The 14,633-nt window shown below is 43.0% G+C and overlaps 1 protein-coding gene across 3 annotated transcripts in view; it reads left to right on the top strand.

Annotated features, from left to right (window-relative positions):
• The first annotated feature begins 1,232 nt into the window (after positions 1-1,232).
• Positions 1,233-14,633, top strand: part of DLG5 (discs large MAGUK scaffold protein 5) — a 93,258-nt gene continuing 79,857 nt past the window's right edge. For 2 of the 3 annotated variants that reach the window (XM_057365185.1, XM_057365184.1), the window contains exon 1: positions 1,233-2,194. In XM_057365185.1, coding sequence (XP_057221168.1) covers positions 1,894-2,194 — 301 coding nt within the window. In that variant the 5' untranslated portion in view covers positions 1,233-1,893. Of the gene's footprint in view, positions 2,195-8,708; positions 8,865-14,633 lie in introns of those variants that run through there. The other variant, XM_057365188.1, reaches the window with a different exon arrangement.

Raw genomic sequence — 14,633 nt, 5'->3', positions numbered from 1 at the left:
GAAGACATTAGTGTACAAGAGCACTAAATCACAATGAATGGACCAAACATGAAAATATTTGTTTCAAAATCACCCCATAGTTTCAAGTAGTGTTGTAAATAATGACTTTTAAGGTTGAGAAAAATCCCTGAGTCCTCTTATTCTCTGCCTTCACTGGAAGTAGAATGCATAGCTCGACTGCAGGCAACCCAAGGTGTTTTCACGTRAGAGAAGTCACCATCCATTGAGCTACATAAAGTGGCTTGAAACTCTGTTCAGCACCTGAATTCTCCCAATGGGTGTGTTAACAGCAAATTTTAAAGAACAAAGGCTTCCCCTTGTATCTCCCTGAGTCCAGGTCTCTGCACACTAAATGTAGCACGTGGTTGGTTAGACTGGAGACTGTCAGACAACTCCGGTTCCTTCTTGATGTAATGGGGTTAACACCACTACCAGTAAAGCCCTTTGAGTGCAACTGAAACGTAAAAAAAAGTGAATTGAGGATGATAACTGCTTGTGGTCATTTTGCAGTCCGTTTGCAAATTAAGATAAAATTTGGTGCAAGTGATGTTGACAGTCTGTTTACTTTYAAACAGCAAAGTTGTTACTCTTGTATCTCTTTGCTAAACAATGCTCCTCCTGCTCGTCTGAGTACGACACATCTATACTCTATTTGTAAATTACCTGGTCTCTGCTCATTCATGAAAYGCTGATGAAATTTACAGGGCAGATGACCCAACAGATATTACTAGTGTTTACCTCTCTTGYTCTCAAACTTTCGTTTTTGCAAATTCTAATCTAAAGACTAATGGACAAAGCCCCTAAGTGGTCTGTTATTATTTTGATGTGTAGCTTTTCTCGGCTTAAGACGAAATAAATCTCGACGCCTGAATCTGCCGCCCGGTGCAGACTCCGACCCGCCGCCGCACCGCCAGTAGCCTCAACAGGCGGCCGCTCCCGCCCTCCGGGAGAGGCAGCGGCACGGCCCGCCCGGGCCCGTCCCCAGCGCGGCAGCGCCGCCTTTGTCTYGCCGCCGAGACACCCGGGCTGGCACCCCGTCCTGCCCCGGCGGAGCCCCGGAGGGAGGAGCGGGAGAGGCTCCCGCAGGCCGCGCCGCGGGTCCTTCCCCCGGCCCGCCCCACTCCGCTCCGCTCCGCGCCGCACGGGGGCCGGCGGGCGCCCCTGATTGACGGCCGGGGGGCGGGCTGGGCCGGGCCGGGCCAGAGCGGGCCGGGGAGCGGCGGCCGCTGCGGCGGGCGGGCGGTGGAGAGGAGCGGAGAGAAGCGGGGAGGGCTAGCGATGCGCTGCCGCAGCCCCGTCTCGGCGCAGGCGGCAGCTTTGTGTAGCCAATATGGCTGCGTGCGCCCGCCGATGAAAGGAGGCGCCTGGAGCTGAGCCCGTCTCCCCGCACCCCCTCCCGGCCGTGTGGCTGCGGCGAGCGGCGGAGAGAAGTTATCCCGACTGCCCCGCGGGGGTGCGGGGTGCCGGGAGGCGGCGGCGCTCCCCGCGGCTCCTGCTGCCGGCGGTCCCCTCCCGCGGGCAGGMGACGGGAGGAGGAGAAGTTGTTTCRCCGCCCGGGGGRGCGGAAAGGAGGCGAGCGGGGCGCCAGACGGAGRAGGAAGAGAAGCAGCAGCCCCTGACGGCGGCTCGCCCCCCGCCTGCCGGAGGAGGAGGAGGAGGAGGAAGAGGCGAAGGCAAAGCCGCGCTCGGCCCAGGTCCTGTCCCAGCTCCGCTCCTCCGCTCCGGACGAAGTTTCACCGGGGGCCGCTGCGGGGGCGCCGGGTGCCGGAGGAAGGCGGCCGGTGGAGCCCGCCCCGCCTCGGCCCGCGCCTCCCCGGGGGCGGCGGTGGCGGAGCGGCGGGGCCGGGGGGCGGGCGAAGTTTGGCCGGCGGCGGCGGCGGCCCTGCAGCGGCCATGGAGCCGAAGCACAAGGAGCTGCTCGCCCAGTGCCGGCAGAGCCTGGCGCAGGCCATGACCGAAGTGGACAAGGTGGTGGAGCTGCTGGAGGCCGCCGGCGCCCTCGGCCCCCGCGACCTGCGCGACCTGGAGGCGGCGGGCGGCGGGAAGGCCGAGCTGCTCATCGCCCTGCTGCTGGGCAAGGAACGGGACCACTTCCAGGACCTGCGGGTGGCCCTGGAGAAGACGCAGCCCCACCTGCTCTCCATCCTCTACCTGAACGGCGTGGCGGGGGCGCCGGCCGCGGCCGAGACGGCCGGTGAGTGGGGCAGGGGGCGCGGAGCGGGAGCTGGAGCTGGAGCGGGAGCAGAGCAGCGGCTGCGCCCGCCCACCCCCGCCGGGGCAGCGCGGGCCCCTCGGGGCCCCCCGCCTCAAGGTGGGAAGGGAGCAGGCGGGGATCGTCCTTTTCCGGTGGAGAATAAAACTCTCCCGTGTTTTCGCTTGGGCTCTCGATGCTTGTTTTGTGCTCCCGACCCTTTCGCTTTCTCTCGTGGCGGGAGCGTTGGTGCTGGTCCCCGAGAGGTGCCGCGGATGCTGCGCCGTGCCCTTTGGAGCGGCCAGTCCAGCCTGCTTCTTGGGCTGCTCCCGTCCCCCGAAACGGGTGTCGTCTGGGGGCTCGGGAAAACCKTATCCGAAGGGGCTTTTTTCCCTTGAGCACCAACGCCGGTGGTGTTWCACAGCCGCCTCTTGACCGGGCAAAACTGAAACTGCCCCCTGCAGCCTGTCTGCCGGATTGGCTGGCTGGCAGGACTCCAGCAGATGTGCCTTTGAGTAAATATTCTAACTTTTTCTCCGGACAGCCATCTGATTGTTTGAGGCGGTATTGATGCAACTCTTCTTGGTGGCTAGAAAAGGGAAACCATTGATTTAACTGCAAATCCGGACGAGAAGAATTTGAGTGTAAAACACCTCCTTAATTTAGTTGGGCTTTGGTCCATAGGTCTTTTCCTATTCTTCTCCCTCCAAAATAAGTCACAGCCTACTTTTATGTGGACAAACCAAAGCTTTAAAATAGTAATAGGTGACAGTGCTTGCAAGTGCAGCCTTGTTTCTAAATGAGAAATTGGAGTAAATGGTAATTCTCTATTATAGTGATGTGTATTCTTTTCCATTGTTACCAAGTTCACTGATTCAGAAATGTGGGTCTGTCTTTGCTGTTGTTACTGGATTCGGGATTTACAGTGTCACTACGTGTTTGCATAAGGAAATGCATTGGGAGGGCTTTCTGACTCTTATAAACTGTAAAATTTCTTTAAGAAAATAGGGCCATTTAAGAGGTGCTTCTGTCTGAAAAATAGTCCTTGCATGTGTGGTTGCACTGTGTACTCTGCCCCTGTTTGAATTATGCTGTGGATGGTAGGAGTTCGGTAATAACAAATGCTTGGGGGTCTTAGGTTTTGTTTTATTTCAGTGTAGTGTAGTGTAMGGCCTTTTCTAATGAATATATGGCAGGACCTCACAAGATGGGGGGAAAATGGACTGAACAATAGACCTCAATACTTGAAACATTATGTGGTCTGACATCAATGGGAGATGAGGGCACTCACARCCYTCCAGAATGGGACCCATGATGGCTTTGTATGGTTAGAGTAATGCTCATTCTTGTCTTGTTGAGAAGATGGATTAATGGTGCTGGACTACTAACACTCCCCAGCCTTAAAATCAAAAGTGTAAAACGTGAATGGCAGAAAAAAAAATGAAGTAGATGCTGGACGTAGTAATTGTCTTCATTTTTAAAGTGCAAGTTGGAATTGAAGAATATCTCTCCACACAGAGTTCTTGAGGCAAAAGTTGTTTGATTGGCAAAGTGAACTCTATCCTCTTTGACTCCGTTGAGGGTAGTCTGAGTTAAACTAACATCTCTGTGGGGAAAGATGTTTCTCTGATGTGATGGGTTTTAAAATGTTATTGCTTTCATTTAGCAGTGGTAATAAAGAGCTGCATTTCAGAGTTATGGATTTGGTTTCCTTGTGATAAACATGTTTAAAAATTAGTTTACAAGAGATTGCTGACAGTGAGCTTAATTAAGAATAAACCATAGAAAGATAATGGACCTRAGCTTTCACATAGTGTATATGTTTCAACATTACTCCCCTGAAGATGTGTTATGGTAATTTTAGTCATGAGACTGCTTGTGTGCCCACTGAAAGCCTCTAGTAAATCCCGGTCTTTGTGTGAGTTTGTCCTGGATGTGTCATACAAAGAGTTAATGTTTGAGGGTAACTGTGGCAGAAGGGTTCTTGTTTGAACATGTATTCAGCTATTTCATTCTAGTCAGTTTTATTCTAGTATCTCCCTGCAGGAAGTTTGACCACCAGTCTGCTCTTCTCATGACATTTGGGAGTTTTACTCCTTTTCACTGGAGATATTGTAGGKGGATGAGTCAAGTCACTTTTTGGTTTTTGGGCATAGTAGTAAAGATGTAAATGTGGCAGTGAGAAGTACTGGATACTGTATTTAAAATACCAAAGTAAAGCAGTCCATGTTAWGTAAAATGCCTTTATTCTTAAAAGCAAAAAACGGGTATCTTAAACATCCCATTGATTGAACCTATAGAGTTTAATAAGTTTTTTATATTACCATTAGCATATGTAAAAATGATAGTTTTACAGTGTTACATTTAATTTTACTATTGTTTGGAGAGGACATTAATAAAATGTACATCCCCTGAATGCTTGTTGGAGAGGAAAATTACTTGTAATTGGTAAAGTCTTGTAGTGTTGTTTGCTAATTAATTTTTTTTTCCAGTGTGCTGCTATTGTGAGGGAASTGAGAAGGTAATTTAGCAGCATAATTTTGTTCAAAGTTTCAGAAATGAGGATACAGACCACTCACTACAGTAGGAGTTTCTTCATTTTAATGTGTGCAACATTTACCATTACTGTGTGTTTTCTTTCTTCTCAGTTTAAATTTTGCCTCTTTTTGTACTTTGAAGGTGATATGTGAACTCTGATGGAAACTCAGGTTGTTATTTTTACCAGCACTTCTTGTGACTGGCTGGACAATGTAGAGCTGACACTTTTATAAGTATTTATCTGTGCCACTGGAGGGAAGTAAACAGCTGGTCAGACTGCTCAAGGGAAATAACTGGGGTCCTGGTAGCTGCTGAAAGAGTTTTTTGCTCTGTYGCCACTTCACAAAGGGCTTTTCTATCTTTACAGAGTTTCCCCCTGTTCAGTCACCATTTAAATATGTTTGTCTTCTGTAGAAGCTTCGAATTACTGATCTTAAACCTAAAACTTAYAGTTCCCGGAGTAAAACCTTTGATTACATTGCACTCCATTGTAAACATTTGTGAGAAATGGGCTCTGCCCATGTGAGAGTGATTGCTTGACTGATTTAAAATCTCCTAGTGTTCTGCACATGGGTGATTTCTTTAAGTAGTGTGCCAGGTGTTTTTGYTTATCTGCTTGGGGATGAATTGATGGATTACCATTAAATACTTGATCGGCAAATGACCTCCATCAKGCATCTGAGAAATCCTTATCTTGATAGATTTACGTACCCTTTCTAATGTGAAAATGCATTACTTTTAGAGTTTAGAGCATTCAGTTGCCKCTTAGATATCCTGCTAACCAGAAAGCATTTCATTCTTGCAATTGATATAGTGTGAATTTTGTGTCATACAAAGAGTCTATGACAATAATGCAATGGAAAGTACTTCATTATGACAAGTACTTTTAAGATGTATTTCCTTTAAATGTAATTACAAGACCAGAATGGAAATCTAAGGAACCTATGTAGTCCTCAGCTAATGCAGAGCTTTGSACTTACATTTTTGTGATACTAAAAAGGTGGATAAAAGACAGGTTTGCTTGTTGAGCTTGGAATTGGCTTTCAAGATGAACTTGTGGGGCTGCAGAGGTGCACTTTATCTTGAAACTGAGTACATTGCTGAACTCAAAAGCTTCATTACGGCTTACACAATTAATAAAATTTTAGGTTCACAGTTTTCTTTTGTGTAGCAGTTGGTTTTCTGTACCCTCCAGCTGCAGTCAGTGAGTGTGTGTTAGGCTTTAGAAGTGTTTTCTTTAACCATTTCAAGATGGGAATTTAAGTTTTAGTACTCAAAATTGATTGCATATTTAAAAAGGTCTTTAAAGGGCCAGGAAAGAAAGAAAGAAGATAGTTGTAGATTGACTTTGAAAGTTTTTCTTCTATTAGTTATTAAGACCTATTTTTTCTAATGGTGTTTGGTCAGACATCAAGTGTTAATTTTCAGTCAAAAAGTAAATATGGACATGTTTAAGAGTAGGAAAAAGTTTTTTCCTCTTTTTAGAAGAATTAGTCCTTTCTCTGCTTTGTATATTAAAAAAAAATGGAGTGAGTTGTTTCAGACAATATGGGATTTGAAGTCACAAAGTTTACTTTGAAATATTTCAAAGTCTTTCAGCATATTTAAAACCAACCATAATAAGCTCTGTAAGCACGAATTTAGGAGATGGAGAGCTGGGACCCACCTCTCTGGCAGCATCACGGGAGACCCCCAGGAAATGCAGTAATTCCAGGGTTGACCTTGAAGAGCTGCAAGTATGACTGCTTGGACCTGGTGCTGGGATCTCCATGTTTTGTCTCTTCTTTCCTATCCCTCACAAGGTCTTGCCTGATCYCCACAAAACATTGTCTGGTGACTGGTGAAAAGAGTGGGAATGACAATTTGTGTTAGTGTGGAGCCGAGAGATTGTCTGGAGGAAGGGTGTGAGGTGAGGAGGTGGGATGTGCTCTCCTGTTGGAGCAAGGGAGGAAAGGGGAGCTCAGGCTGCTCAGGGCTGAGGTAAGGGGAGAAAACAGTACAAGTGCTTGGAGATGAGAATTAGTGTTGTAAATGTGTGTTGCCTGGGAAGGGAGAGAGGGGAGAATGAGGAGAAATTGTAAAACCATKATTTAGTGACTCAAGGACTGAACTGACAATTTTCTAATTAAGTACAATTTACACTCCCTTCTGTCACTGAAAATTGAAGAGTGGGAGAAGTAGAGCAGTRTGTCTGGGTTTTTCCAGACCTGTTATTAGTTCCCAGGGTAGATTTGCAAGCCTTGTTGCAGGATTTCTTAAGTCACGCTGATGAAAAAGCAGGCAGCATTCAAAAGTCACCTTTGGAGAAGTGCAGCTCTGCAGCAGCACTGAGTGGTAATTAAACTCGATAAAATACCCAGCAGTAGTTTAGCAGTTACCTGTGTCTTCTGATGATCTCAKATTTTTGGTATCTCTTGGAATTGCCATGCTGAAAAAATGCAGGAAGATTCTGGCAAGTGTTYGGATGGGTATTCCCAACAAAATGTCTAATAGTAGTAAGTTCACAGAAGTAGGCTCCCAATTCCAAAGAAGGAAATGCATGTTTTAGTAGTTCATAAATCCCAAGGGTCGTAGTTCTCAATTACATTTTTGCTGTGCTCGGGAAGGGGGTGGAAGGAAAGCCAGCCACAGTAAACTCCCAGGGACATAATTTTCATCAGAAAAAAGAAAATAATAACCATTTTTGTGGTATTGGTGCATCCAACTATCAAGTTACTTTGAACACACGCAGGACTTGGTGTCTTACAAAATTAGATATGATCACTAAGGAAAGCCAACAGCTTTCTGTAACTTCCCCCCTTACTTGTTAAAACATAAAGATTGCTTGTCTCAGAGGTTTCAGTTCTTTTAGCTTATTTCAACTATGATTCTCAGTCTCACTGTTTTCTTGCAGCTGTAACCAGTCCTGCTTTGTCTGATTTTTTTTTGGCCTCCTTGTCTAGATAGGGAAAACCAAGCCACCGYGTGGGTAGTGACTTTGGGCTTTCCAGGGGTTATCTCTGGGAGCTYCTCTTGTCAGCTGTTGTGCAAGAAGATCTCATCTCCACAGGGCACGCTTTGCAGGCTTCAGAAGATGGTCATAGTAGCCCTGGTATGAAGAAGCGATGCCCCCTTGAAGCTGATTAAAGCCCTTGGCCACGTGGGGAAGTGGCCAAAATGACCATTGAAGGATATTTTTCTTGACCATGTATGATTATTGGGCAGTACAGAGTAACATACTACAACTGGAAGGCCCTTCTTACCCAGAGTCAGGTGTCAGAGCAAGTTAAGGGCAGCCTATTTTATATATATATAACACCACTTTCTTCTTCCTCACAGCTTCCAAACCCTCTAATTTCACAGTTCATGAGTTGAGCTGCTCAGCAGTTTGCTGGCTCACAACATTAATATGTTTGTTCTGCAGAGCTGCTCTATGTATTTTAGAATTTTTTTTTCTAGTTGTCTGATGATGGCATTGGATTTTAAATAGACTGTATCACACTGATTAAGATTTCCAGACATGCAGCTGACCTGTAGCTGGAGACAGAAAGCAGGTAAGAATGTAAAACCATGGAGTGTTTCAACTGGAGAGTTGAAGGGTTGGGTTTTTGTAGACTTTTTGTATAGTTGATAATTTTTTATGTATTGGATGATAAACAAAGAAACTCTTCTTCCCCACCTCTAAACCCTCAAAGCCAATGCTCTTTAAGCTTACTTCTAAATTCGTTTTCCTAAAAATCTAGTTGGGAGCATTCACACTTACAATTATTAATGGAATGTGACAATGTTCTTGCCTCTTGTGCCTCATCTCCTTTTGCTTTGGCTTTTTATTCTACCTGCACATAATTGCTGATTCAGGAACATGCTTATTATTCATGTACTTCCCTYCCAGCATGTGAGCAACCCCCGGTTATGTGCGTCAGGTTGGGCATGTGCAAATGTTGGCAGGATCCAGGCCTTGCATGCTAAGCTCTCTGGGTTAGATAGAGTTGTCAGTAARGTACCTCTTGTACCTCAGAAAGCGAGGCTGGTGGTTGTTTGCTGCTCAGTGCTCAAAGTGGAGTTTGAGTGGGAAAAGATAGCACTGGTGTAGAAAGAGAGGTAATTTCCTTGAGGATGGATGTGAAATGTCATTGGAATCGTGAACTCACTTGGTGTAAGTGTGTTCTTTTGGTGTTGGTGCATCAAAATCCCTTTTCAAGTATATTCTCTTTTTCTGAGACAAACCAGCTAACAAGTGTGGTTTTCTGTAGAAGAATCAGAACTTTCGGGTTGGGGAGGTAAAGCTGGGGTAGAAAATACCCTTATCAAAATTAGTAAGCACAGCTGCCTAAATTGTTACATAATTGTTCATGGGTTTTTTTTAAATAAGCATAAGACTATATTTATCATCTTTATTGTTTCTGTTTCTTGTTTGCATTTGGTTTTCTTGTGAATAGCTTTCTTCTGTTGCATGTTTTTGTGGAAAAATCTCTGCAGGGGGAGTTTTGAGACGTGGGTAACCATGTGATCTTGCTTTTTTTGGAGCACTTATATAAACCTGAATTTGCCTTCCAAAGTTATGATCCTCTTGCTGAAAGAGGGGTTGATTGAGTTGTTGGGAGTTCTTCAACTAGAAGTTGACAGAAGATTGACAAATGTTGTTTTAATGACTTCTTTCAGGAAATCTTGTTATTCAGTTTTAAAGTTCTCTTAAACACTTCATGCATAATCTCATGCACATTTGCACTGATTTTTGAGAAGGTCTAATCCACTTTTAGATCATAATGAWGTGTTTTTCAGGTGGTGTACAAGTATGTGTGTTTAATGGTGGTGAAATCAGGTTGTCTAAAGGTTTTATTTGAGGCTAAATGCATCAGCACAACAAAAATACTCAGTTCTTACCTTCACTTCTCAATCTTTAGAGTAGTCACGGATTTCAAGCTGGCTTTTCCTTTCTGAATGCTTTTATGAGAGCGATGTTATTTGAGAGTTTGCTTAAGCTTTAATTGGATATAGGGTGTGTTTTTGCTCTTTCAGTTTAAAGGCCATTTGATTTAAGTAGGTGTGGTTAAAAAATCATATGAAATGCTAAGGTCTTAAAGAAAAAGAAAACAAACACCACCAGCCCCCAGCCCCCCAAGGAACAAAAAGTCTTAAACAACATTAGGGTTTCCTTTGTAATTGATCATCTGGTTTGTTACTATCATCAGTTGCTCCATCATGTACTCTGGAGTAGGGCTCGACTCTGAACAAGCTCTGTAGCTTGTTTAGCTCACCTAAATTTTAATGATAATAAAATCAGAAAAAGAGGTAGTAAACCCTCTCAAGGTCACAAACAAGGTATTCTTAAGAGGGCATTAATTTTCAATTATATTATTTTCACCTTGAGGTATTGGTATTTTCCCCTCTCTTAATAGAAGGGTGTATTAAAAATCTAACTCTTGTTAAGCCCCTTTTCTGCTTTCTGTGGCAATGAACCTAAGGATGCTCAGGCTGTCTGTTTTCCTCTCTTTATTTAGATATGCTGCCACAGCTTTCCTTTGCTGCTCAAGCAAAGGCAGTGCACAAGCAGTCTTTGCTCTTTTTGCTGAAGAAATTTAAGGTTTTGAGGTTTTCAGTTACCTTTAGGGCATATAAGGAAAGGACACTTTCTGTAAGATGCATTGACTGGTTCTCRTTAAGGGTCTGATTAGTTTGCCTTGATGGGTTAATGCTGATTCCCTCCCTGTTGACTAACCCAAGCCTGACTTAGGTATAGACTGSAGACATGAACTTTGAGAGATATATATAGTGAGATACATTTTTAAATTGCTAGCCTTGAAAATGTTTAGGCCAGCACTTTAAGGTATGCAATATTTGAGATACATTCATTTGTAATCCTGGTTCATGAACATTTCCTGTTTTCCTGGCACCTTTGAGGTAATTGGGACTATTTCGAATGCTTCATTGCTACAAGAGTCAGAGCAATGTTTTGGCTGAGCAGAACGTTCCTTGATAACACTGAGAARGAGTTTCAGGCACTAAGATCAGAGATACTTTCTGCCTTGGGGTTTTAGGACTTAGTAGGACATCACAGTATTATTATTCATTAATATGAAAATCAGTGAAAACATACAAGAAATACTTGTCTGTCAAGGCTGATGGCAGTCCTGTTCTGTACAGCATTGTTTGGCTGAAACCTGTGTGTGGTGTGTGGTGGACTGGAAGAAAACACAATGTGTAAATGCTGAGCTGTTTTTCTATCTCTGGCTGAGTTGATCTTCAGTGATATGCTGTGCATACATGACTTGCATAAAATTTCATTTGTCAGAGAGTATCTCATTATATTGTCTAGAATGTCAAATATCAGTTTAATTTTAGAGCAAACCATAGCAAATTCCTTAAGTGCTGCAAAATGCCTGATTTTCAGTATGGTTTTGGAACTGAGCTTGTCTTTTGGGGCCCCTGATTTTYTCTGCACCAGTGATAGCAGAAGGTAAAGGCACACTGGGGAACTGGAAGGATTGCAGTGCAGCTCTGTCTGGCTACACTGATGAGCACATTGTTACGCTCTGCTATGCAGGGTGCTCTCTTGTAAGGCATTTCAGGGTGCTACCTGTGTTTTGCCCAGCATCTCTGCAAAGTKCTTTTTCTTTTTCTGCAAATTTGCATTACAAAACAGTGTCGAGATTATTGGTTTTGCTCTGTATCTGTTTAGCTTTCTCACAGGCATGTGAGCCAGATCCTATCTGAGTAGTAGYAGCTGATGGAGGAACTCCACATAATAAGTTCTGTGAATTCATCTTATCAAATGTATTATATGTGTACATTTGTGTGCGGAATTTTTTTATAAGTGCTTCTTTTGTTGTGAGCAATACTTTAATGTAGATTGGAAGTACATAAGACTTAAAGACGAGTTTTCTCTTAGCAAAATATTTTTATTTATTGCTAGAGTGCACCCCAAAATTTAGGCTCTGCTTAAGTATGATTGCATACATTTGTGTTACTRTGTAAGATGCAAATGCCCAGCAATAGCTAAAGCCATTTTATTGCACATTGTGGTGAAATAATAGCTTTAGAAAGAGAAATGTTTGGAATAAATCCCTGGTTTTATGACAGTGACAGGAGGTGAATTTGGATCACTGAGGCTGTAGGATTTCTGACCTTATGGATTAGATGAGACCTTGGCCTTTGATTTAATTCTGAGTAGTGTCTAATGTGGATAGCATGCATTTTATGTGATCTGTTTCAGAAAATATCCAAAAGTGTGCCTAATTTTCTTAATTTCAACATAACATTGTTGGCTTATGGGGTGGATCTAATTTGGCTGTCCTATCTCTGTTGTGTATTTGCTGCTGTCCTCATGTGTTTCTAAGTTCACGTGTGGCGTATTGTGACGACAGGCTTCTCAGCTTTCCCACTGAGTACTTGGTGCCTTCTCATGATGGTTGTGGTAGGGCATCTGTTATCTCTGTGCTATCTATATGCTTTATWGAAGATGAAAATACAAGAAAGAGCTTAATAGGACAAATAACTCTGTATTACCCTAAGAGAGATCCTTATGTTAACCACAGCTTTTTCAGTGAGACTTTAAAGTTGTAATTTCCTGTAAATTAGATAAATTTTGATTTTAAGAAATTACATAAAACACAAATTTCTGATGTTTGTGTAATAAGCTTATTTTGGTTAACAAAGTTGTCTTGAACATTTATAAATAAAGGTAATAAAAGCTGTGGCATGTTGGGAAAGAGAAATGAGTTGTCTGTCTCTGATGATTGGATTGCAGGGTACACCAGTGGCTAGGCATTCCCTGAAAGGTTTTTTGGAAGTCCCTGAAAAAATAAAATTTGTCTTGAGTTCTCTTATTAAGYTGGACAGAAGTGAATTATGGAAGTAAGTCTTTCTGCTCCAACAATTTTTTTGTGTGGGTGTTTTAGTAAGTGCACCTTAAATACATATATCTGCAGCATTCTGAATGTAAAATTTGGGTTTACCAAAATGTTTATTCCTATCACAGATCTTACTGAACTGCGGTGGGTTTTTTTTCCTTCTTTTTTAAAACACTTCAAAGAAAAAGCTTTGTGGGGCTTTTTTGGTCTTAATTTTATATCAGCCTCGAGAAATTTACAGACTTCTTCCTAAACAGGAATTACCCGCAGACTAGTTTTCATTTAGCATAAACTAATTACTGCAATGAAAACAGTGAAATATATATGTCTCCCTGTAAATTTTTTTCAGATCAAGATTAGGATTTAAATGAAGTAACTTGGAGTCTTAGAATTTTTCATTCTGTACAACTGCAAGATATGGGGTGTATCTGCTTTTTTTGTCTGGAAGGGGCATGATGGGGGAAAAATTCCATTCTGAGTCTTCTAAACAGCTCTAGYTCTGTGTTCATTGAGAGCATCATGAAGAGTGAACCTCCTAATGCTCAAGATAAAACTGCTCATTTCATCTTAGTGTCAAAACCAGTTGCTGCTTCAATAATTGTCTTTTAAAATGGCACTTCAGAGAGCAACTTTCTTTGCCAGCCACCTTCTGATAATTTTATTTCAGCCATTTTGTGGATGTCTAAGCTGAACATCCAGCATTGCTGATGTTAACTGCTCTGCCTTAGTTTTCTAGTGCAAAAGTAAGGAATAAATATGGAGGTAAGTGTGAGAATGTTGTTAGTGGAATGATCACCTCTRAAGGGCTTGGGGACTTTGCCATGGAGAAGAGGGAAAGGATGTGTATTCAGATCAGGATGTGAATAATGTATTGTTAATGAAGTATGAGGCAACTGATGGCAAKGACTGCTTTGGTGATGAAAATCAGACGAGGTTCTCTAAGGGGAAAAAGATATATSATGGGCAATTGTATGTGTTTGCTTAAGCCCTGAGTTTGTTGGCAGACCTAAGTGACCTTTCATGGGCTCGGGTTGGGATGGGATTTAACCCTGTTTTCAACTTCCCTTGCAAATCAGGMTCAGAGGAGAGCACAGCAGCCAGCCCAGTCGTGGGGTCTCTCTGCTTTGTGGCATGGGTGGGGTGCTGATGAGMTTTCTAGACATTTAGGGCTGAGACGCTGAGAGGGTGGCTGAGAGAAGTGTGAGCAAACTTGTTCAACTTCCTCTCCAGTGGCAACTGTGACATTTTGCTGGTTGCTTTGATACAAAGTCAGTTAAAGTAGCTGAGATTGTCCTCACTAAAAGTTAGAGTTTGCACTAAGAATTCCCTGCCATGCATAATAAATGTTTAAAAAAGCTCTTTACTCACTGATGCTGTTATAGTTGCCACGCTAGTAAAGTACATCTGGTTCTGGCATTTCATTTCAAAGTCAGGATGTTTGTTCTCCAGGTCTTCAGCATGGTCAGATATCCAGTGATCCATAATTAAAAATGTTCACAAATACCCTTAGCTCTTGTGTTCTTAAATTTGTCAGTTCATGACCCTAGAGTTAAGAGTTTGGGTCTGAATGTTTTACCATTACATCTGTCTGTTTTGTGATTCCTTTTTCAACTACTCTGTGGAACTCATAAAGAAAGCCCTTTGCAGTGCATGGGAGGTGTAGTTGATTTCCCAGCTTGGGTGGGATAACTGGGGTAAAATGATTAATGCAAATTTAATCTCTGCTGCTGCTTTCAGATAAGCGAATGGCTCWTGTATGATGGTGGGATGTGAATTGACTGCATTATAGGAAGATAAAATTTTCTTTTTTTGCTGTGCTTTAATGCKACTTCCAGATCTTAAATGGAAGCATAATAAAATTTAAAATGTGCAATCTTAGTGCTGTTTTCAGATATCAAGCCGAAACTGTTTGTGGGTTTGTGGTTAGTGGAAAATGTCAAACTACATGTGTTAAACCTTGCTATTGGATATTCTTCAATACTGTTGCTGTAGGAAATTACAGAAGTATAGTTGAGTTGTAGTTGCTGCACCATGTTTAGATGTAGGATTTCAAAATTCATGTGAAAAGTTGATTG

This window comes from Malurus melanocephalus, unplaced genomic scaffold, assembly GCF_030028575.1.
Source record: "Malurus melanocephalus ecotype Western Australia unplaced genomic scaffold, MMel_1.1 scaffold_49, whole genome shotgun sequence".
In the NCBI taxonomy this organism is placed as follows: domain Eukaryota; kingdom Metazoa; phylum Chordata; class Aves; order Passeriformes; family Maluridae; genus Malurus; species Malurus melanocephalus.
The sequence above is the reverse complement of the archived record's forward strand: the minus strand, read 5'-3'. Positions and strand labels throughout refer to the sequence as shown.